The 21,050-nt window shown below is 44.3% G+C and overlaps 9 protein-coding genes across 12 annotated transcripts; 5 read left to right on the forward strand and 4 right to left on the reverse strand.

Annotated features, from left to right (window-relative positions):
* The first annotated feature begins 1,959 nt into the window (after positions 1-1,959).
* On the forward strand, positions 1,960-2,766 carry LOC108094022. The gene has a single exon (XM_017194453.2). The coding sequence runs from the start codon at positions 2,071-2,073 to the stop codon at positions 2,662-2,664; it is 594 nt and encodes a 197-aa protein (XP_017049942.1). The 5' UTR covers positions 1,960-2,070; the 3' UTR covers positions 2,665-2,766.
* Positions 2,767-3,035: 269 nt separating this feature from the next.
* On the forward strand, positions 3,036-4,746 carry LOC108094021 (SH3 domain-containing protein Dlish). Its single transcript, XM_017194451.1, has 3 exons — positions 3,036-3,146; positions 3,382-3,505; positions 3,564-4,746. Exons 1-3 carry the CDS (start codon positions 3,101-3,103, stop codon positions 4,456-4,458), a joined length of 1,065 nt encoding a protein of 354 aa, XP_017049940.1. The 5' UTR covers positions 3,036-3,100; the 3' UTR covers positions 4,459-4,746.
* Positions 4,623-6,439, reverse strand: LOC108094020. The gene is made up of 3 exons (XM_017194450.2): positions 5,286-6,439; positions 5,091-5,227; positions 4,623-5,039 (listed from the first exon to the last, which is right to left on the reverse strand). The coding sequence occupies exons 1-3, from the start codon at positions 6,306-6,308 to the stop codon at positions 4,979-4,981; spliced, it is 1,221 nt and encodes a 406-aa protein (XP_017049939.1). The 5' UTR covers positions 6,309-6,439; the 3' UTR covers positions 4,623-4,978.
* Positions 6,440-6,493: 54 nt separating this feature from the next.
* Positions 6,494-8,248, forward strand: LOC108094000 (ataxin-10). Its single transcript, XM_017194423.1, has 3 exons — positions 6,494-6,541; positions 6,596-7,676; positions 7,769-8,248. The coding sequence occupies exons 1-3, from the start codon at positions 6,530-6,532 to the stop codon at positions 7,933-7,935; spliced, it is 1,260 nt and encodes a 419-aa protein (XP_017049912.1). The 5' UTR covers positions 6,494-6,529; the 3' UTR covers positions 7,936-8,248.
* Positions 8,249-8,538: 290 nt separating this feature from the next.
* Positions 8,539-12,782, forward strand: LOC108093999. Of its 2 annotated transcripts, XM_017194419.2 has the most exons (7): positions 8,539-8,699; positions 8,752-8,849; positions 10,653-10,930; positions 11,263-11,937; positions 11,992-12,069; positions 12,118-12,373; positions 12,429-12,782. In XM_017194419.2, the coding sequence occupies exons 3-7, from the start codon at positions 10,750-10,752 to the stop codon at positions 12,580-12,582; spliced, it is 1,344 nt and encodes a 447-aa protein (XP_017049908.1). In that variant the 5' UTR covers positions 8,539-8,699; positions 8,752-8,849; positions 10,653-10,749; the 3' UTR covers positions 12,583-12,782. The 2 variants fall into 2 exon arrangements, with proteins under 2 accessions (XP_017049908.1, XP_017049911.1); XM_017194422.2 differs by having other exon boundaries at positions 8,539-8,849; positions 12,139-12,373.
* A 236-nt stretch (positions 12,783-13,018) lies between these two features.
* Positions 13,019-14,269, forward strand: LOC108093998 (tRNA N(3)-methylcytidine methyltransferase METTL6). Its single transcript, XM_017194418.2, has 2 exons — positions 13,019-13,237; positions 13,299-14,269. Exons 1-2 carry the CDS (start codon positions 13,235-13,237, stop codon positions 14,145-14,147), a joined length of 852 nt encoding a protein of 283 aa, XP_017049907.1. The 5' UTR covers positions 13,019-13,234; the 3' UTR covers positions 14,148-14,269.
* On the reverse strand, positions 14,158-17,016 carry LOC108093997 (hyccin). Its single transcript, XM_017194417.2, has 3 exons — positions 16,841-17,016; positions 16,072-16,774; positions 14,158-16,015 (listed from the first exon to the last, which is right to left on the reverse strand). The coding sequence occupies exons 2-3, from the start codon at positions 16,743-16,745 to the stop codon at positions 15,055-15,057; spliced, it is 1,635 nt and encodes a 544-aa protein (XP_017049906.1). The 5' UTR covers positions 16,746-16,774; positions 16,841-17,016; the 3' UTR covers positions 14,158-15,054.
* A 537-nt stretch (positions 17,017-17,553) lies between these two features.
* Positions 17,554-18,849, reverse strand: LOC108094017 (stomatin). 3 transcript variants are annotated; one of them, XM_017194446.2, is made up of 4 exons: positions 18,732-18,849; positions 18,389-18,663; positions 18,147-18,322; positions 17,554-18,091 (listed from the first exon to the last, which is right to left on the reverse strand). In XM_017194446.2, exons 1-4 carry the CDS (start codon positions 18,835-18,837, stop codon positions 17,827-17,829), a joined length of 822 nt encoding a protein of 273 aa, XP_017049935.1. In that variant the 5' UTR covers positions 18,838-18,849; the 3' UTR covers positions 17,554-17,826. The 3 variants fall into 3 exon arrangements, with proteins under 3 accessions (XP_017049935.1, XP_017049934.1, XP_017049936.1); XM_017194445.2 differs by having other exon boundaries at positions 18,147-18,663; XM_017194447.2 differs by having other exon boundaries at positions 18,147-18,562; positions 18,732-18,846.
* Positions 18,850-18,854: 5 nt separating this feature from the next.
* Positions 18,855-20,680, reverse strand: LOC108094016 (phosphatidylinositol N-acetylglucosaminyltransferase subunit A). Its single transcript, XM_017194443.2, is given in 4 exon segments — positions 18,855-19,752; positions 19,755-19,838; positions 19,893-20,376; positions 20,444-20,680. Coding segments are annotated over 4 exon segments (1,437 nt in total). The 5' UTR covers positions 20,546-20,680; the 3' UTR covers positions 18,855-18,985.
* Positions 20,681-21,050: the final 370 nt, after the last annotated feature.

The raw sequence follows: 21,050 nt of genomic DNA on the forward strand, positions 1-21,050 counted from the left end.
TAGAAGAACGTCAAGAAATTTGCTGTATATTTGTATATTTACTTTGTAAAGTTTCAAAAACAACATTTGAAAACTACATTTTTAGATTTTTTTGTATATATAATTCATTAAAAATATATATATAATATATATATAATATATAATATAAAATATATATATATTTTTATGAACATTTCATAATAGAGAGGATAATTTTTTTCGTGTAGGTATGTGTTAACTACATACGTATACGTGCTATTTGACAAAGTTGCAGGCGGGCGGCGGATAATGAAATCCGCAATTGATGCTTGGTCACGAACGGAAAAGGGATTTGGGACTTTTATGGACTTGTAGGGCAGCTCTTATTGCGCATTTTGCGGTTCCCAAGTCAAAGTAGGTGATAGGGATGCGTTTGTCTTCTAGAAACTTTCACTTATTCGTTATTTGACCAGGCCAAGAGCTTGAGCTACATTTCAAACGTATATGCTCATAATAATCCCTCTTTTAAATCTGTATACATTTTGGATATTTGCCAATGGCCGAACATTTTTAGCCGAATCGAAATACGTGCATAGCGTACTTTATTGCCAAAATATTGTTTATTTTTCTATCATCCACCGCCGTTGCAGTTTTTCCTGCCAGCATTTCCCCCGTCCATTGTTTTGCTATTCGCCAAAATATTTTCAAATCGCCAAATGTATTGCACAATGTTTAAAATGGAAATTATGTGATGAAATTGAAAATTTTTTGATCGATTGAAAGTGAACTCTTAGGGGAAATGCTACAGCTCCGAGGTTTTTCTAAGGAGTACCTGTTTTTTTTTGTATATAATGTAGTAAACAGTTTATAAAAATAAACACATTTTAAAACATTCCAAGGACCAAGTGTCTCCAGTTAGAAATTTCCAGTTATTATTTGCATATATTCATGAAATAAATCATCGACAAGGTCATGTTGATTGTATTTCACCACTTTCGTTGCAATCTTTAGGGGTGCTTTTTTCCAAGGTCATATTTCGCTTTAATTTATGCAAGGGCGACTGTTGCAGATGAATTTATATGGGCTACGGGGCATATATCTTATTAAAATATGCGTGACAACCCAAAATAGCTGACCTACAAAACCAGTGAGCTACTTTTTCCGGCTCGATCTGCCACCCTAGCCCATTTTCCACCTCATTCCCCTTAATTTGGTCCGCTGTCTAGTCTCATTTTTTGGCCATCAGAGGTCCGAGCAACAATTACCCGCAGACACAACAGCCGTGATGAGTGGGCCAACCATCCACCCAAATTGGTTCGCCCACTCATCCACTCATCCACCCACCTCCTGCCCCGCCCACTGGCCGCCCCTTTTTGTGAATGGCATCCGAGGATTGGAGGACTGCGCAGAATCCTCTCTATCGATTAACTCATAAGGCAGACAGCTCTCTCCGGTAAAACTTGGGATAGGGCATGGGGATGGGTTTTTTGATGGGGTTTTTTGGATGGGGATGTGATGCGGATGTGAAATCAACTGCGTAGTAGTCAAAAGTCAAGTTGAAGGGGGCGTTTCGGGGGTGTGGCACCTGCTGCTTTTGTTAGAGGGATACCGTTCGAGATGCTAAATGCGCAATTTTGTTAGGGGTTCGTGGGATATGCCGAAGTGTAGGTCAGTTTGCACACTTTCTCTCTTAGCACCCTACCTCTCTGACTGCATCTCTTTTCCACCCTTTTCGCCAGTTTTCCTCTCGCTGAATTATAATCGAAAATTGCATGCGAAAGTTTTATCCTTGGCACCAAAATAGTGCATTGCTCCCACTTTTTCCAAAGTTGTCGGATGAAGCAAATGACGCGAGTCACAAAAGGTTAGCCTGTGTTGCAGCAGGGAGATGAAAAGGTCTTTGATTGAAACATAGAATTATAATAATTATAAAAAATAAATATTTTAAATTGCTGAGTAGACTTTGAATCTGCATTCTGACACGCCTGCTTAAGAAACATTTTACACCCACTTTGTTAAAAGTAAGCCCGTTCGAATAACAACTGCTCCAACTTTAAATTCATTGTTACTTAAAGAGACCAGGATACTGATAACAAACATAAATTTATCACAATGGTGCTTGTGCGGGGAATGTACGAGACCTCGGAGCTGGCGGCGGGCTGCATCGGATGTGGTGGTCTCTACATGGCTGGATGCAATTTGCTGCCCATGCAACATGTGCCCGATCTTCCAGCGGCTTTGTTCGTCTTGTCAGTTGTGGTCATATTGCATCATCTGCGGGTGGTGAGCTTGCCTCCATTAAAGGAGCTGTGGCGTCTACTGCTGGAGCTTGTGGTCCTCTACTTGTGCACCCAGGGCCTTGTGCTGATTGTGTGGCAGCAGTTCCACTCCCTGATTGACACGCTGCGGGATGCGGCACTCAGCACTCGGATGGCCATGGATCTTCTGGGTAGCCATCCTAAGGTCTTCATGTTCTTGCGTCAGGACCTCTGCTATTTTGGGAAGCTTCTCGTATCCTTGCTGTGCGCCTACCACGCATTAACGTTTGCTAGCGCCTTGGATTATGCTATTCCACAACGTCGCAGTTATCGGTATTACGAGGATCTAACCACGAATGAGAACTTCGCCAACGAACGAAATCGCTCCACCAAAAGTAAACGAAAACCATCAGCTTCCAAGCGTCCCACCCGGCGAACCAAAACTTAAAAGCAAGCGGAAGAAGCTTATACTTTTTATTCATCCACTTTGATTACCAATTTTTATGATTTATGAGCCAAAAAATAAATACAACCTAATGACCAAGGTGAACGGCGGCCGGGTGCAGTGCACCGGAATCTAAGGCCGGATTCAAGAACAGTTCGCAATTTCCATAACATTTACATGCTTGAAGAAACAGAGCCGACACGTACACACATTATACACGAAAACTTTTCAATTTAGGCGCGCTGTTTGTAAATCGATTACCGGACTACCTTGCCCGAAAATCGGGATCGAAAAATCGCTAGTGTATCATCGCTAGAAAATAAGACCGAGAAGAAGAAGCACATTGAGATTAAACAAACAATAAATAAGTTATAAAATTAGCTAAAATTTAGCTGTGTTTGTTTGCTTAAGGTGAATTAGGTGAAGAGCGGGAGGGGAGATGGCTTTTCTTTGTCCCGTGCGCATGCGGCGCGATAAAAAGAAAGGTAAGTTAAAGAAAGGCGGAAGAAGCAGTACTTAAAACGAAAGACTTCAATCACGAACTTGTTGCTTGGTGCACTAAAAGAAAATTGCATGTGTTTATCGGTAAAAACTAAACTATTTTATTTTAATATGACAGTAACAATAAACGACTCAGAATATTTGGAGTATATACAGTTGATCAAATATTTTAACAAACTTATTTTAAAAAACATAATTTTATTGGATACGCTTTTTTAGCCACAAGTGCCAGCATAGAGAGGGATTTGCCAGCTGTGGGTGGATTAGGAATGGGTCGTATAACTGGCTCCTCCAGCATTGAAACGTTGGTGAGAGTGGGCATCGAAAAAGAACACGGTCTAAGGTATGTCTTTATTTATAATTTACCTTAACTATTTTTTTAAAAACCCACTTTGTTTCAGTCCTGATTCCAAAATGATAGTGCTACACGACTTCACGCCTTGCGTAGATGATGAACTAGAGGTAAAACGTGGCCAGCTGGTTAACATTCTATACAGGGAAAACGACTGGGTCTACGTAATTGGTCAGGACTCTCGACAGGAGGGCTTTATACCCTTCTCCTATTGTGCTCCTTGCAACACACAGTTGGCGGACCTCGCTATCAAAAAGAAACTGCCAAGAGAACAGTGCCCCGAACAACCGTTAGAAGAGAATCTTCCACTCCTGGGTACGGACAACAAATTGGATGTGCTCTGCGATGAGACATTGAATCCAGGGTCTGCAAACAGCATGGAAAATATATTGCTTGTGGAACCAGAGTGCACTCCTTTCGTTAAGGAACCCTCCGGACGCTGCATCGTATTGTACACTTTCATAGCCCGAGATGAAAATGATTTGTCCGTGGAACGAGGCGAATTTGTGACCGTGCTGAACCGTGAGGATCCTGACTGGTTTTGGATCATGCGAAGCGATGGACAGGAAGGATTCGTGCCGGCCAGCTTTATCTATCCAGCAGACAGTGTGCGAGTTTTACAGCAGCAGAAAGCCACACTTAATGCCATGGAAACCATCCTGCAGCAGGGTCAACAAGGTCAGCAAACGCAACAACAGCAGCCACAACTGGGATTGGGAACGGATGATCTGCGATACCATGGCACAGAGCTGGTGATGCTGTATGATTACAAGGCGCAGGCTCCTGACGATTTATATCTTTCCGTCCGGCGAGGAGATTGGATTTACGCCGATCTGAACAATCAGACCGTTGATGGCTGGCTTTGGGCTTACGCTCCTAAAACCAGAAAATATGGATTCATTCCTAAAGCCTATGCCAGGCCGCCTGCCATGACAAGTCTCTGAGAGTTCTTTCGTTTTAAATATAATTACTACTTTAACGGATAAGCATATTATTTATAGACCACCCAGCATCTGTTAGATTTTGATCCACCGAACGACACCTTGTGCCTTAAATGAAGTAACCCTAAATGTATAATTGCATTTTGAAATTAATATTTCATTCAACCTTTCATTGAGTAATAAATTGTGCCTTACATTTATTTGTATGTGAGCTTGCATAACATCGTATACACTTAAATTAATTAACTCATTCTTAACTGTAAATTGCCCATAAACGATTATCAAAAATAACTACTATTGTAATTCTTTTAGTACCAACTTGGGCAGCACTTGCTAGCATCTAGGTCTAGATATGAATACTAAAGCACTGACGGGGCGAGCCCCTCGATATGCACTTGGTTTGGATTATTAAATTGGATATGGATGTGTTCCATGAGTGGTGCAAGTGCGTAGAGTTATGCTCAGCATAATGTTGTACGCACTCGCACATTAAACTGGATTTCTATTTCCTCCTGGGATCGGTTTACTTTAGGCCCAAGCTGTCGTTGGCCGAAGAGCAGTGGGAGCAATTGAGGTCCACGTTTCTGAATACAAGATGAGGTTAAGAAAAAACTAAAATCTATTTTAAAACTCACTTCATAGCCTCCCTGAGCTGCTCCTTTTCGGACATCTCCTCGCGAAGCTTCTGCTGCAAGCTGAGTATGAGATCGTTCTTGTTTTGTATCTGCAGCTTCAGATGGACGATAGTCTCTTCCTGGGCCTCGAAAATAGCCTATGATTAAGTTAAACCTTGAGTAAATCAAACAAATAAAGAGATAAACCAATCTTACCCGACACTCCTCCATAGATTCCGAGTAAGAGGGTGGCTCGTCCAGGCAGAAGAATTCCCGCACCAGCTTGCACTTCCGCAGTTCCTCTTTGGCCATCACTGAGTTAACGAAGATCTGCAGTCCCTGCACACGATTATCCAGGAAGACAGCGTTAAAGTTGTCCCCGAAGAGTTTCTTGCGCGGCAGCATGAGATTGAGGTTAGGAAAAGCCTGCTTCAGCTTTCCATTCAGCCGTACAAAATCGGTGTAGCGGCGCATTACCAGCCAGCAGTCATTGGTCTCCGGATTCTCAACGCGCAGTTTGTAGACTGTAAAGCGCGCCCGCTCTTCCATAACCTCGTAGCCAATGATGGGCACCCGCAGCACCGCATTAGGATCCACTGGGGGAACCACCGATCCCGAGGAGAGTGTCATCTGGCTGGCGAACATAGAATTTGATCCCGTGTGGCGAGAACTCGTTTGGCTGTAGCCTAGGCTGCATTCGCTCATGCGACGGGGAGCCCTGGTGCTGGATTCCAATTCCACTGTATGTCCACCTGCCTGGTGGCCATAGGAGGACTGTGTAAGGTCCCGATGGGAACTGGCACCGCCAAGCATTTCGATTCTCCCTCCTGGGGTCCCTAAAGGATGTTCGTAATTGTGCGAGCTGATCCTCTGCAAACACACTTCCGATTTGGCGTTGGCTACTGTCAATGGAGCACCAGAGTTGCTGGCAAGGACTTCACTAACATCCCCTTCCGATTTGCTGCGCAACAGGCTGTTGTTTTGATACTTTGACCCTTGTCGCAGGTCAGGATTAGAATTCCACTTGCGACCAAGTAGTTTTCTGTTCTGGAACAGCTTCTGTTTGCTTAATCCGTGGTTGGAGCTCACAGTTTTTAGTAACGTCTTCTTCGGTGACGTCGTTGCTGTGCTGGCCTTCTTGAAGAGCGTTGCTTGTGAAGTTCTTACAGGTGCTAAATGGTTGTTACTATTGCCGTAGCTACTGCCAGTGTCTCTTTTTCGAAGCGCTCGAAGTGACATTGCTTGGTTTGGTTTTGTTTTCGTTGCAGCTTTTTGTTTGCTACATGACTCTTTGAATTGCCAAAAAGAAATGGCTTTTCTCCCTTTTCTTTTGTTGTTTTTCTTTTGTGGCCCCGCAGTGTGACCGCATCCGCGTGTAGACCTAAATGGAGCAGTGTTGGTACACGCTGCAATGGTCAATCGAGAATCCATCGCAGCAGTCAGCTGGCAACTTATCGAGTATGGAGCATGAGGTAAATATTATTGTTATAAATTTTAATTTTATTAAAATGATTATGATATTTTAGAACAACGAAGTCAGCAAGCTTGTAAAAAAGATTGTAAGCCTAAATGTGGATGAAAATGAAGAGGAAATTGCAGGTTTACTGAGAAACCTTAGGGCTTTGCTTACAAAAGGAAGAGAAAACCAGGAGACTTTGGCCAAAATGACGGAGTTTGCAAATTTTTTAGATATAGTGGCTTTTAATCCACTGATGCGAACTAAGCATCGGATCATACACACTCTTTCACTCCAGGTGCTGGCAAATAGCGTCGTAGATAATGAGACCAGCCAATCCCTCACTTGGAATCAGCATGGCTCCAAGATTTATGAACAAGCTTTTGCCTCTCCTCTGGGCAGTTCGAACAATGTGTTCCTGATGATCATATACAGCATATTTGTCAGTGGTCAGGGTATTATCAGCGATCAGGTGGCGCTCCAGGTCTGCCTACGCCTATGGCGGGCTATTATCAAAGAACAAAGCACCTACAACTTTGAGTATCTGCACTTCCTCCTCGAACACTTCATCGTACAAAATGGTCGTTCCTGCGTGGCTTCTTACCAGAAACTAGAGACTGAAGATCGTGTCGCTTTCCTTGACTATGTGGCTCACTACCTACAAGAAAATAGTCCGAACGGCGATGTGGCCCTGTTCCTCTTACAGCACTTTGCCAAGGAATTCCGCCTTAAATCTGATTGCCTTCTGCGCGAAACCGTCAAGTTGAAACATGAGCTTCATCCTAGAGAGGTTCACACACTGCTACGCATCATTGCCAGCGCCAGTGGCTCTGAAAAGTACGACAAAGTTTACTCCTCGGACCAGTCGCTGTTTATCAACGTTAGTAGCCTGCTGAGATGCGTGGTGTCCGCCGGCAAGGAACCGGATGGTGGGGGTCTGGATAAACCTATGACCAAGCTTGAAGAGGTAGCTCTCACTTCAGGCATTGATGCGGGATACGAAAAGAAAGTTTCTTATGAACTAAAGACGCTTCTTGTGCGCTGTACGGCCAATCTTTTGTGTAACAACAAAGCAAACAAGGGTTATTGCCTGGACACACAACTACTGCCCTCTTTACTCGAGTGTACCACCATGGATGCTCGGAATCCCTGTAAGATATGTCTGGGCTTTTTTTATAAACCCAATTACTATCAATACAAATTTTTAATGCATCGCTAATTTCCGTTTTATGTTTTCCCTTAGTGATGCGAGAGTGGAGTATCCTGGCCATCCGCAACGCCTGCGTCAACTGTCCGGAGGCTCAGCAGGTGATTGCTGGCCTTACCATGCAGGGCTCGGCGCCCAATGACATCCTAACCGAACTCAACCTGGAAATGGGAGCACTCCGCATCTCGGACAAACAAGAATAACTCACGAAGCCAGAATAAAGAATCATCGACCCATATGAATTTGGCAAACGAGGCACGACCACTGGCTGGCCAACAAGTGGTTAGATGATGTTCGCACCACGTCATCCTCTGTCCAACCGTTGCCCCTTTTCGGGCTTTACGATGCGCTAATGGTATGCCAACAGATAGCCAACGGCATTCATAAACGCGATGTCAACGTTTAATGGCCGAGCGGGGGAACACGTCGGACGGCTAGCGTGGCTAGCGAAGATATAAAAATAGCTGCCCATGTACCATGCTCTGTGTACCATTAAAAAAGAGATGTCTAAATCCATCGAAATTCTAATTTTGTGCGCACACTGCCGCAGCAGCAGAAGCATCGGCGGAGTAGAGAGTTCATGTTTATGGCGCAATTAAGCAACGATGACGTCTGCCCGAGCAATTCCTTCGGCGACTTGCTGCAGGTGGCAGCTCCGCCCTGCCCAAACCCCCATCCTACCCTGCTCCCAGCGGCATATGTAGAACGATTTTATGTTTATGCTGGCTAAAACAAAGGCAGCCATTGTTCGCCGCGCTCCCCAAAAAGAAAAGCTGAGGAAAAGTCAGGCGAGCGACAACCACTGGTCGCTAGTAGCCAGTCAGTCTGTGCTCTGCCTTGGCCAGCGGCAGACGGAACCGTGCCGCCGCGATCCGATCCGATTCGATCGCCAGGAACAGAAAAAACCACAAGATCGCGCTCTTTTATTCCGCGGGCATTAAGCTGTTTATTTCGGTTGTTATCGCTGGTCCGTTTCGCATCGGTGTTTAGTTTGGTTGATTAACGAAATTTTATTTTAGACGGGCCGGGTAGCTCATAAAATCCAAACACAGCGTCCATAAACAAATAGCTCAGGCCAGCTATAGATCTCCGTTGCATCGCTGCTGCAGCTTTAATGGTAAACGCCGAGAGCGGATCGCTCTTATATAACGATAAATCAGGATACCTAACAGACGTTAACACTGGCTGACAGTTTATGAGGTGGGCTGTCGAGAAGGCGGTGCTGATCCAAATCCGCTGGCATTGGCATTATTTATGCGGGGCATTAATTAAATACACATTTCTCAAAATTCGCTTCTTTTACGCCGGGGGGCGAAATTCTACGTGTTGCGACGGCTGAATAATACGGCACATACCAAAAATACAATGGCCGACAGAAAGTAAAACAAAGGCTGAAACATAAAACAAATAAATAAATAGGCAGGCGAACGTTTCGCGATTTATACTGGTGTGCGGTTTTTTTTGTCGAAAAATATAAAATTTTAGCCTGTCAAAAGTGTCAATATATTTGCGCCCAAATAGCGACAATGAGCTGTGAATTAATGATGTTTCCAACCGTTTTGTCAGTCAGGAATCTTTGAAACGTGTGCGGTTGGTCTAAAAATAATTCGAATTGTTTGCTGTAATTTGTGTGTGGCTAAGAAGCAACTAAAAAAAGACGAAAATTCGAAAAAAGAACTCTGCAAAGCAGAAAGTGGCACATGCAATAGAACTTGTTCTTCCCGCTTAATGACGCACTTCATGACGCAAGTGCAGCAACTCCCCCAACTCCCGGTGATGCAAATGCAGCTGCAACTCAAAGATCTATTCCCAGAATAGATCGCGGAAGTGGAGAGTAGAAATCTGGCGCCGTATAGGAAAATCTTCCTTGCTTTCCTTGGGTTTTCCCCAAAAACAGATTTAAGTTGACAGTTTCGGTAGCCCAATTATTGTCTCGCAACAAAGGGGGAATACTATATAACGAAAATAACGTAGCTTTGGATGGCATCCATACGTTAGGCGGTACTAACTATGTATACGGCTCTTGTGCACGCACACCCCTCCTCCGCCGAAACCCCCAGTGCCCCATCCTCAATCCCCACCTGCCACTGAACCACCCACCGGTCCATCCAAGCACCCACTCGGAAGAGGCACACCTAATTCTTGCAAAAATATTCCGCGAAGAGCCGAAATAATTTTCAAAAGGAATTCGCATTTTTGTCATTTATTTTTCTCGCCTGAATGTGTCCACTAATTTGCTTAATTTCTGTCAGTGGCAAAAGACGAAAAACCGTTTTCGAACGGGAATTTCTGGTCGCCGTGGCAACATGTATGTAAATACATAAATAAAATAAACGGATTCTCCAAAACAACATAATTAATGGGCACGTTTTCGCGGATTTGCGTGAGGCAAACTAACAGTTTTGGTCAGAATAATAGTATCGGACTTGTAATAAAACAATCTTTAACTAAAAATATTAAAATTATTATTTTGATTTACATAAAGATCAATTATACTGTGAAATTCATTTAAATCTTTAGTCATTAAATATAAAGGGTCATTTAAGTCATTAAAAGTGTCTAGTTTCTGTTCAAAAAAGTATAAATTTAACATGATGTTTTGTTATATTATCATTGCATTCTTTCTTGGTTTTTCTGCTTTTCTTCTTCATATTCTTTTCCCTAAAAATCTTCTATCGTCAAATTTTGAAACACTACCACTGTTGTTCTGCCTGCCGCTGTTTGCCTAGTATAAAAATAAAATATTGTTTAAATTAGAGAGCTCTGGGATGGGGTGGGACGGATTGTAGGCCCAGCGAAACACCTGCCGAATAATGAAAACGGCGCCCGACAATGTCCCACATGTGTGCGATGTGTCCGCATGACTTCATTGGCCCGGTGAGAGATTGTAATTAATAAGTGGGGCGACTTCCTTTCCCAGGAACGTGCGTTGTTCCATGTGCGTGTGGATTGCCCCTTGACATCGTCCAGAGAGCCCTAGGAGGGGAGCGAGATCCGGACCCGGATCCGGCGACAAAATGAAGCGCGAGGTGTCCACTTCGACCATCGGTCGGGATGAGGCCCGTCGGCCGCTGATGGAAGCCTACATGTTCCAGCGGAGGGTTCTGCTCGGATGTAGCATGCTCATGGTGGTGTCCCTGCTGATATGGATAGTGGCCATCTCTACCGATCACTGGATTATCATATCTGGCGGAAAAGGTATGCCATTTTTGGAAATTTGCTTAATGTTCTTGTTTATAGTAAACTTTTATATAAAAATTCTCACGATGTCATAAGTAATATTTCAAAAACTTGCCAAAAAGGCCAATAAATCTTTTAGTGTTTGCTTTCTTTTGCATCTTTCTTTAATCTAATAATATCAACGGATGATGTGTAGTGATTTGTATATAAATGGAATATTAACACAACATTTTATTATTCAGGAAATAGTTCCTTAGGATCAAAGCAATATCAAAGTCAGAGTTTAATTTCGATAAAATGCATTCAAGATTTGTTTGTGATTAATTAAAAAATTCTTTTATTTTTTTAAGGCATTTTTATCCCTGAGTCGCGTCGCTTTTTTATGTCCTCGCACTCGGGACTGTGGCGTCACTGCCGGAACACCATTGTGCCGAATGCTATGAGCAACGCCCAGGTGGTGCGCAACTTTAGCTCCATGTCGTACACCTCGCAGTCGAACATCAACGAGGCGAAGCGGAATCTCTCCCACATGGACTTCATCAAGGAGTTCGCCCAGGAGAAACTGGATACTTCAGAAAACTTTACGGAAGCGGCGCGACGTCACATGTTTGCCCATTGGGCGCGAGGCGAGGATGAGGAGTTTCAGGCGCTGCGGAATGCCTTCCGCACTTTGGTGATGAGCACGGAGGAGAACCAACGGCAGATAAATGCCACGACCATCAAGCCCATACCCATTGACCCGCTGGATGTGAAGGGTATTATTGCTAGGAATACTTTCGGTTCGGCGCTGCAGCGGGTTAAGTACAACAACACCTGGTCGTACTACGTGATCCCCGAGGTGGCACAGCTAGCCATCTTCAGTAACTGGACGGATTATCCACTGGTGGTTCGTCTGCTGGGCACCTACATCCGGGATATAAACATACCTGCGTATGTACTGAACGATGAGCGGGTCATCCTGATCCTGGTGCCACCACTTCCACCAAAGAGGGGTCAGCCGGCCTCCTACACCTATATCCCGAATCGTGAGTAGGGACTCTAGATTTTATTCCGTGGGTAATTCGTAATTTTTCCCTTAGAGCGCTGCAAATACATCGACATGTTTCCTAACTCAAATACAATGCGAAGCGAGCCCGGCTTCGATGACGAACTATTGGGTAGGTACTCACACTTTCGGCTTGGAGGCGACGGCTCCTAATTGGCAGTCGCCTGGTACTACCTTTCAGATTACATCCGGACGCAGGCATCCTTTGCCTGCATAACTCTGTTCGTGATGTGCCTGGGTGCCGTGTTCTCCTTCTACACGTTCATGAATCCGCGCTACATGTTCAAGCGGCTAGCGGGTGGCATTCACCTGGTAGCCGCCTCCACGGCGCTGGTGGTTTTACAGGTACTCTTCGCCTCGAATGAATACACCAGAGACCATCTGTTTTACGCTTACCCCGATGGGGCTGAGCAAACGTAAGTTAAGCCAACCGAATACATCGAATTTTTCTAAGTTTTTGATCTGTTTTAGCTTTGGTTATGGCGTATATTTGGCCTGGTTCACTTTCGCGGTTAATATCCTCTGCGGTGTTATGTTCCTGTGGTACTCTGGCAAAAAGAAGGGCGCCAAAGCGGCCAGTGACGAGCTGGCAATGGCTGATGAACCCACCATCATGGGCAGATAGCTCCTGAGGGCCATCACGCCGGGACTCCTTTCAACCGAATGGAAAGCCCTTCTGCAACCAAAGACCAAAGCAATTGGCAACATTGCCGCCTTTGCTTTTTATTTCACTTTTGTTATTTGTTGTTTTCATAATGGCTGTATTTAAAATGTTCGCTTTATACTATAAGAATCTCAAGGCAATAAAGGAATTGTTTTCAGTCAGTAGAAGACTATTTTATTTCAAATTTAGATAACACAATTTTCGCTGTTATCGAAAATTCGATAGCAGTTATTGATGGTAATTTTATTTGCTGTTGCTGTAACAAAAAATAAAAGTCTTTTAGCAAATATAAACTTTTAAAATAAACTTAAAAAAATAGTATTTTATTAATAATTTGTTACCCCACTGAGATTGGTTGTGATACGACCATGGTTGGCAGTGTGACCGTGTTAAAAATACAAATGTTTACCTGAAACCCAATTGGAAATCAAAACATGTTTATTTTAAATTATTAAATAGATTTCTTTAACAACATTTTCGTATAAAGTTATACGCCTGTGATTAAGAATACTATCAGGTCTAAGGAACGCAAAGCCATTAACAGGCGCGCTTTTAACAAACTTCAATCTTCTAATTAGGCGCATGCTAAAATTGTCCCATAACATTAGGAAACATGGTAAATTAAAAATCTATTATTAAAGTCCTTCAAACTACTTATTAATATTAAAATACTTAAGGAACCGCTAGCGCCGGATGTATTTACCACACAAGCCAAAGAGCTCTCAGAAGCTGAGAAGCAAAAGTTAGAAGAGCAAAACAAACGTGGTTTCGTGCCCGAATTTAAAGCCAACAAGCTGGAAACAGACGCCCAGCGGAACTGGGATATATTCTACAAGCGGAATGAGACTCGTTTTTTCAAGGATCGCCACTGGACTACGAGGGAGTTCCAGGAGTTATTGGACCAGGAGGCATCAGAGGAGAAACGCACCCTATTTGAAGTCGGCTGCGGCGTGGGCAACCTAGTGTTCCCGCTCCTAGAGGAGCAAACCAGCGAGGAAGGATGCTTTACAAACAAAAGATTCTACTTCTACGCCTGCGACTTCTCACCCCGTGCTGTAGACTTCGTGCGATCCAATCCTCTGTACGACTCCAACCAGATAACAGCTTTTCAATGCGATATCACCACGCAACAGGTGCATGAGCACATCTCATCTGGCAGTCTTGATGTCTGTACCCTGGTCTTTGTGCTTTCCGCTATACATCCACAAAAGTTCAAGGATGTAGTTCAGAACCTGTGGAAGCTACTGAAACCAGGAGGATTGGTTCTCTTTAGGGATTATGGACTCTACGATATGGCACAGTTGCGTTTTAAGCCGGGCAACAAGATTGCCGAAAAGCTTTATGTGCGCCAGGATGGCACCCGCAGCTACTTCTTCTCTGAAGAAGAAGTATCCAAACTTTTTAAGGAGAATGGCTTCGAGATAATCACCAACGCCTATGTCCACCGGAGAACTCTCAATCTCAAGGAAGGCGTTGATGTGCCGCGAATTTTCCTGCAGGGAAAGTTCAGAAAAAAGAGCGATTGACCCAAAAGAGTTGGTTACGTATTTAGTTGTTGTATTTATTTTAAATCAATAACATGGTTCAAGTCAACGTTCAATAAATATTTGTATGTATATATTAGTTTACACATGTATATGCTAATAAGTGACAGAACTAAAAGGTTTCCTGTAGAATTCAATTGAAATTGCCTGGACCCAACTCTGGCTGAGCGATTAGTAGGTATCGAATATGTCAGCGTCATGCTGCTTACCTAAAACAAGTGAAATGCGCCGAAATGTGTACGTTCTGTTCCCCGAAATCGGAACATAATCTCCCCCTGATTGAGGCATTTGCAAACGATGTCTACCGAGGGCTCCGTGTGTATACATTATGTATATAAACTCTTGTGACGTCCTAGCAACACTTATTCTAACCAACAATTGGCTTTGGAATACGATGAAAAATACGAACAACTAAGAAAACCCATCAAATTCAACAAATTCAAACGATCCTTAATCCATAAATTCAAATGTCTCCTCGCGCCACGGGTTCTTCGGCTAATACACAGCGGTAGGTGGCGAATATATATAGGAGGGCAGGTGGATTTTTAGTATATGAAGACATTATTGTGACGGCAGTTAATCTTTGGATAATTCCGACGTTTAAGATCTGATCAGAATGCAAGGGTTATAGTTGCAGCTGATCAGAAAATTTGCTTTTGTCTTTAATATTAGGGAAGAAAAAAAAACGAATTATTTTTAATGTTAAACATTGTTATGACTCTTCAAAATTACTAATGAAATTATCCACGGATTACAAAATGCCAATCACAATTTATCATTTTCATATTTTTTTTCAATCGAAACCCACTCACCCCAGCTATGGTTGTAAATATATATACTTGATACTTGGATTTGGCTAATCGCCTTTGGAACGAGACGATCAATTGCACTACTCCGCCAAGCCGTGCTCGGCCAGCTTGCCGCCGTTGCTGCTGCTGTGTCCCATCGGCGCCAGTTCGATGCTGGAGTCGAAGCTCTTGGTGAGCAGGTCGCTGCTGGTCACCGAGTTGGTGGTGCTGCTCAGCGGAGGCAGGGATGTGTTGGCGTTCGCGCCCAGCACGCCATCGTTCAGGTCGCTGTCCACGCTGAAGCTGTTGCTGCCATTTTCGTTGATCAGCGAGAGCGTCTGCAGCGGCAGAACTTCGCCGGTGGGTGGCTGGTCTGCACTCGGATTCGAGATGGGATCCGCCTGCAGCTGAAGCAGCGAGTTGCGTTGCGTGTGCTTGTCAAACTTACGTTGCGGTGGCTTTGGCGGCTCCTTATCCTTCTCTTTCTCCTTGTCCTTGGACTTCTTAAAGCCCGCAATTAGTGCCTTGTGTGCCTGCGCCTTGATGCCTTCCATGCTGGGACGCATTATCGAGGTGCGAGTGCCGGAGCTCTCCTTCGTTGAAGGCGACTCCTTCGAGCCTGGTTCCGCCTCCTCAGTCACGCTGGCCAGCTGCTGCGGCGCCTGCTGCATGGTTAGATCCTGCACCTGAATAGGTATGTCATCCGGCAATTTTTTCGTGCGGAAGGAGGCGTTAGTGATCATGGACTTAGACACCGACGTGGTCACCGTATTTGTGGACGGTGTTAGGGCCACACTCAGTCCCATGGGTCCGTCGTTGGGTTGCCCAGATGGATTGGCGTGCAGCGAGTTGCGCACTGCGCTGGTCACCAGGATCAGCTCCGAGTACATTTCGTAGATGGCCCGGTTGTGGATGTCGTCCAGCGTCTGAATGGCTATCGTGCCATAACCATTGAACATGGCGAAATAAATTGCATGCACCAATTCAATCAGGAAGGATGCGGAAAGTGGAATGCGTGGTGAGGAGGGCTTGGGAAAGTTCGTTCCTGTCGCGGGATCCGAGCTGTAAAGAATATGCATTATATTGGGGAGTTATCTGGTGATACAAACAACGTTTACCCATAGCTCATGCGATGACCGTGCCCCGACTTCGTGGTAAATCCCTGATTCACCAGCTGAGACGTTGCCCGGCACAAGTGGAGCAGCGACGATTTTTGCGTCTGGCTAACCTGTTGGTTGTAGCAAAACAGCAGGGCCGTAAGGATGCGCATACGGTTCTGTGCATGGATCGACTCAATTCGCTGATGCGGCCCCCATTTAACTTCCCGGTTGCAGTTCTCTTCCCAGCGGCGCAAATCCGTCATGGGAAGATTTTTTACCTCGTGATAGACAGACGTCTGGGCCAGGATGGGCATGCGGAAAGCCACTATCCGTTGGCCGCCGTCGTCGGTGGACACTTCGCCATTGTAAATGCAGATGAGTAGAGTCTCCACGCCACGCGCGGCTTTCTTATCGCCGGCGGCCACCGAATGCATGTACGTGTAGACGAGCACGGGGATGAACTGCAGTGGGAACTTGTGCAGTGTCAGTTCAGGCGAGCGGTAGAAGGCCAGGAGCTGCTGGCAAATGTCGTGGACAAGAGACTCGTTGCGTTGCCGCTCATTGAAGATGGTAAAGATGGCCTCTGCGATCTCTGGGTCCGTTTCGTGCTCCACAACAAACGCCTCCGCTTCGGCTGGTTGAGTTCGCGTCCGCTGATAGTCCGCCAGCCAGTCCCTTACCAGTTCCGCCATCGTCGTTGCCTTAAAGGTAGCAGCAGAATCTGAAATTGTGATAGGAAATCCATTGTCAATGACAAACCTTCAGGTGGCCGTCGTCGCTGGCTCACCTTGATCTAAGTGGCAACCGGGAGTCTAGCAGTGGTGGAGGGTGTTCTTGAGAGCTAGCTTCAGGTTTCCGCACCCTGGGTTATGTGTAAGCAGTGGCTAATTAATTTATCACCCGTCTTCACTGCTGCTCCCTCTTAATTTTTTTTCCCCAAATAAGCCAGGGCTGCATCGCAGTATGGCCAGACATGCGACTTTTAAAGGACCGTATAACCTCTGTCTAGTATTAAAATAGTATAAGTATGTTTTTGAATCTCATCATTAACTGCCATTTTTTAAAATTTAAGAGTAAAGTATGGATGAATTGTATGTGGGCCACTTTCCACATTTTTGACTAGGAGTAACATAGTTAAATTTTGCGAAAATTGGACAAAAATAAAAATTTCCAGTTTGGATCGGCAATCGATTGGAAATGTTATTACGAGCTCAACAAGGTATGACGTTCTTGTTTCTGACCATTTTGTGCCTTTTATGACAAAAGTAATTATTTTTAAGAACGAAAAATAAGGATCTTGCCTTTAATCCATTCCAAGCGTTTTTCTGTCATAATTCGGCCAAAAATTGTCCTTCAACTAAGAGGCTAACAGATATTTTCATCTTACAACCTCAGCTAACTATCCACATCATTTTTTTGATGAATTCGAAAAACTCAAACTTTGGCCATTTTCCACTTTTTGGTAATCCGTATAAGGCAAAAATTTAACAAAACCAAGAATACAAAAAGTAATTTTTTTTATTTTATCTTTATAGCCTTTTTCTCATAGTACGATAATTTGAAGAATTAAAATAAAAGTATGTAGTCATAATTATTAGGTGCATTTTATAAAATTCGATCACATATTGTGGAATGGACTCTTAAAATTTTTGTATCGATTACAAACTTGTTTGAGCATAACTAAAAAATTGAGCACTAATACATTTAAATGCATATTCTAAGTAAACATCGCACAGTGTACTTTTACATTAAGGAATGAACAACCACAGCCATTCACTTCATCATTTTCTTTACAATATCTACAGGGAATGGAAAGACATAGGATCTGGTCATATCGTTGCAGATGGAGTTCAGTGTTTGCAGATAGCGAAGTTGTAGGGCAATCGGATTAGTCTCCATAATGTCGGCAGCCTCCTTCAGAGTCGTTACCGCGTCCCGCTCTCCCTGGGCGGCGGCCACCTTGGCCTTGGCCTCCCGCATCGCCTCCTGCTCCACTGCTAAGGCGCGCTTTAGTTGGTCTGGCATGAAGATCTCTTTGCTGGCGAAAAGTTGTATGATGAGGGATGTTTTTAGGAAAGCAAATACATTTTTACATCTCAACCCGTTCCACGCGAACTCCCCAAGGCTCTGTAGAGTTATATAAAATGCCTTCGATGTGATTGGAAAGATATTCCTTAGATGAGAGTAGGTCCATTAACTTTTGAGTGCCGGCAACGTTCCGCAACGTGGTCATGGCCAGTTTCTCGATAGCCTCCTGCGGATTGTACACCTGCAGCATAGCATCGTACGGGCTTTTGATACTGAAGTAAACCACACCGTCAATGCTAATTGTTACCATGTCCTTGGTAAGGATTTCCTGTCGATCGAGGTCGAATGACGTTGTGCGCAGATCCACAACTTTTACTTCGTCTATGCAGGGTACGATAAAAATAACGCCGGGTCCACCTGGAGGTTTAGGGCGCCTCCTTCCTAGGCGCAGGATGACTGCTCGTTCATATTCCGACAAGACCTTAAGGCAGCAGATAAGGGAGAAAGGCAACGTAAGGACTATAAGAATAACCGAAAGCACAAACAATGTTTTTTCCGCAAGCGACGGAGGTACATTTTCACCTGGTTACAAACAAATTAGGCCCTTTAGTCATTTTAAAATAATGTAGTTGGTATAGAAGAAAGCTCACTTGTTTTTACGTTGCGCTGCGGCAAGATCGATTCATCGATGAAAATATTAAGCGATGAACTTTGCGCCAATAACGCGGGGTCAGTTGCCGACGGATTATTGCTCATTACAATAGATTTAGCCGGTTGTTTAAGGTGATAATATATTCGGCTACGAATATGGACATTAAATAAACTGTCAACTAGAGGTCTGACATCTAACGATTACATATAAAAATGGCTAGTTGATGGAAGAATGAAATCCGTTTGGTATTCGCTAGCTGGGCGGGCGTTGAATATCCTGCGCAAGCTCAACGCGCCGACGAGGTCGCCAAAACTCTAGCAGGCGCATTATGAAGTGGGCCACAACGAAAAAGGCAAGGAACCAGGAGCCGTGCTGCCAAACGGCAAACACCAGCTCGCTGGTTGTGAAGGAGCGTTCCTGTAGGACGCGATCGTAAACTTTGACTGTGCGAAGGGCCACGTCCTCCCAGTTGTAGAGCGTTTCCACCAACTCATTGCATTTGTAGGGACACATTATCGGCTCAGTGTGGCTACTTTCATCTGCAGGAGAGTTAGCAGGAATTGGCAGTTGCGGAGGAGACGTATTAACTTCAATTTTCTTGCGACGTCGCCTTTTACCCTTTCCATTAGGCTCCAATGGCAAATGACCATTGGCAGCTGGGGGATTAATTTTAAAGCAACTCTTTTGATGCCTTTCGATGGCCACTAAAATTGCAGCATAAATAGCATCTATGTCTGGTTCCGCCAGCAGTATAAGGCTCTTGGGCAGCACTTCTGGTATTCCTCCCACGCTGGTGGACACCACCTGGAGGCCACAGGAAGCCGCCTCAACAATGGCCATGCAGTAGGCCTCAGTCAGTGAGGTATTAACGAATATGTGACCACGCACCAATACATCGCGAACTTTGGCATGGTCCACCGCACCCACCATTTCCACTCTGTCCTGCATGTTGGTTTTTTCACGAATCTCCTCCAGAAGATCCCGCTTTGGTCCATCGCCCACAATGATAAAGTTTACATTGGAATTTTTTTGAAACGCGGAATGATGCCAGCTAGAAGATCTATTCCTTTACGGTAGACAAGACGCGAAGCCACTACGATGTTAACTGAAAAATAATATTTAGCCATTTGCAAAAAAAGTTAAAAAGTCGTAACTTTACTTGTGTCATCTTTGGGACGCTGACCGGGATCAGGCGTAAACAAGGCGGTGTCCACAGCGTTTGGGATGACGGAAACACGATGTTTGGCCACTCGAGCGCGTAGAACAGTGTTCTCCTTGCCTATGTGGGACACACAGATAGCATGATTCACCATGCTTAAGTTTACTTCAAGTAAATTATTGGTCAGAGCGGCCGAAAGATCGGCGAAGCCAAAGAGGCTGTGGTCGGTGAAGACAGTCTTTAAGCCCAGCAAGGAGCCCACCATCAGCGCCTCGTGAGCCAGTGCACTGAAGGCCGAGTGGCCATGAACCACATCTACACGCTCCCGAAGAAGCACCGCCCGCAACATGGGCAAATTGCAGACGGCCGTGGGCAGGATGCACTGGTTGTAGCAAACCTTGATGGGCAGATAATAGACTTTCAGGCCACGGGTCACATATCGAATACCACTGCAGTCGCCGTAGGCGTGGGTCAGCACAACGATCTTAAGACGAAACGAGAAAATTTAAAAATTCGTTATGTTCGCGGAATCCTAAATCGGCAATAGTCACCTTGTGACCCAGACTAAGCAGCATTTGCGAAAGGTTGTAGACGTGCTCCTCCACCCCGCCGATGCTTGGGTAAAAGAAGTCTGACACCATGCAGATACGCATCTTTCACTCTCCAGCTTTTTAGGCTTACAGTAAGTTGACATTCCACATAAAACAAACAAATGCAAAAACTTAAACAAATTCGGCACACAAAAAACTTTAGTGTGATACAATGCCAAACAGCGGTCGATGGTTTAGTGTTTCAGGTCGGTAAAAACGGGGTTGGTAAATAAGTCCCTATTGCACCATACGTTTGTTTCCTCTACAATAAATATAAATAAAAAGAATATTGAGTTTTAATGTTCCTACTCATTCGGTCAAAACCTGGTATGGAGTCAATGTCTAAATTATACGACGTCGTTATAATTTTTTTCGCGGTTTTTTTTTTATATAACTAACTAACCGTAAAAGTAAATGACTAGTTTTCATAGAAACAACAGACGTATATGTCCAGATGGGACTGGATAGTAATGCTTATTAAAAATATATAGATAAATATACTTTATGGGTCCTCACTGCATTGCAACTTCTAACTACTCTCTTGCAATGGTTTAGAAACATACAAATT

Source organism: Drosophila ficusphila, unplaced genomic scaffold (assembly GCF_018152265.1).
Source record: "Drosophila ficusphila isolate 14025-0441.05 unplaced genomic scaffold, ASM1815226v1 contig_414, whole genome shotgun sequence".
In the NCBI taxonomy this organism is placed as follows: Eukaryota; Metazoa; Arthropoda; class Insecta; order Diptera; family Drosophilidae; genus Drosophila; species Drosophila ficusphila.

Coding starts and splice junctions, on each gene's coding strand:
- LOC108094000 (XM_017194423.1), top strand. Junction 7,677..7,768: donor CATGGATGCTCGGAATCCCT/GTAAGATATGTC, acceptor GTTTTCCCTTAG/TGATGCGAGAGTGGAGTATC.
- LOC108094017 (XM_017194445.2), bottom strand. CDS start 18,837: ATGAGCAATAATCCGTCGGCAACTGACCCCGCGTTATTGGCGCAAAGT. Junction 18,664..18,731: donor GCAGCGCAACGTAAAAACAA/GTGAGCTTTCTT, acceptor GTTTGTAACCAG/GTGAAAATGTACCTCCGTCG. Junction 18,092..18,146: donor CGCGTGGAACGGGTTGAGAT/GTAAAAATGTAT, acceptor ACTTTTCGCCAG/CAAAGAGATCTTCATGCCAG.
- LOC108093999 (XM_017194419.2), top strand. CDS start 10,750: ATGAAGCGCGAGGTGTCCACTTCGACCATCGGTCGGGATGAGGCCCGT. Junction 11,938..11,991: donor CTACACCTATATCCCGAATC/GTGAGTAGGGAC, acceptor TTTTTCCCTTAG/AGCGCTGCAAATACATCGAC. Junction 12,374..12,428: donor CCCGATGGGGCTGAGCAAAC/GTAAGTTAAGCC, acceptor GATCTGTTTTAG/CTTTGGTTATGGCGTATATT.
- LOC108093997 (XM_017194417.2), bottom strand. CDS start 16,745: ATGGCGGAACTGGTAAGGGACTGGCTGGCGGACTATCAGCGGACGCGA. Junction 16,016..16,071: donor GGTCATCGCATGAGCTATGG/GTAAACGTTGTT, acceptor TATTCTTTACAG/CTCGGATCCCGCGACAGGAA.
- LOC108094022 (XM_017194453.2), top strand. CDS start 2,071: ATGGTGCTTGTGCGGGGAATGTACGAGACCTCGGAGCTGGCGGCGGGC.
- LOC108094021 (XM_017194451.1), top strand. CDS start 3,101: ATGGCTTTTCTTTGTCCCGTGCGCATGCGGCGCGATAAAAAGAAAG. Junction 3,147..3,381: donor GCGGCGCGATAAAAAGAAAG/GTAAGTTAAAGA, acceptor ACGCTTTTTTAG/CCACAAGTGCCAGCATAGAG. Junction 3,506..3,563: donor GAAAAAGAACACGGTCTAAG/GTATGTCTTTAT, acceptor ACTTTGTTTCAG/TCCTGATTCCAAAATGATAG.
- LOC108094020 (XM_017194450.2), bottom strand. CDS start 6,308: ATGTCACTTCGAGCGCTTCGAAAAAGAGACACTGGCAGTAGCTACGGC. Junction 5,228..5,285: donor AATCTATGGAGGAGTGTCGG/GTAAGATTGGTT, acceptor ACTTAATCATAG/GCTATTTTCGAGGCCCAGGA. Junction 5,040..5,090: donor CAGCTCAGGGAGGCTATGAA/GTGAGTTTTAAA, acceptor TCTTGTATTCAG/AAACGTGGACCTCAATTGCT.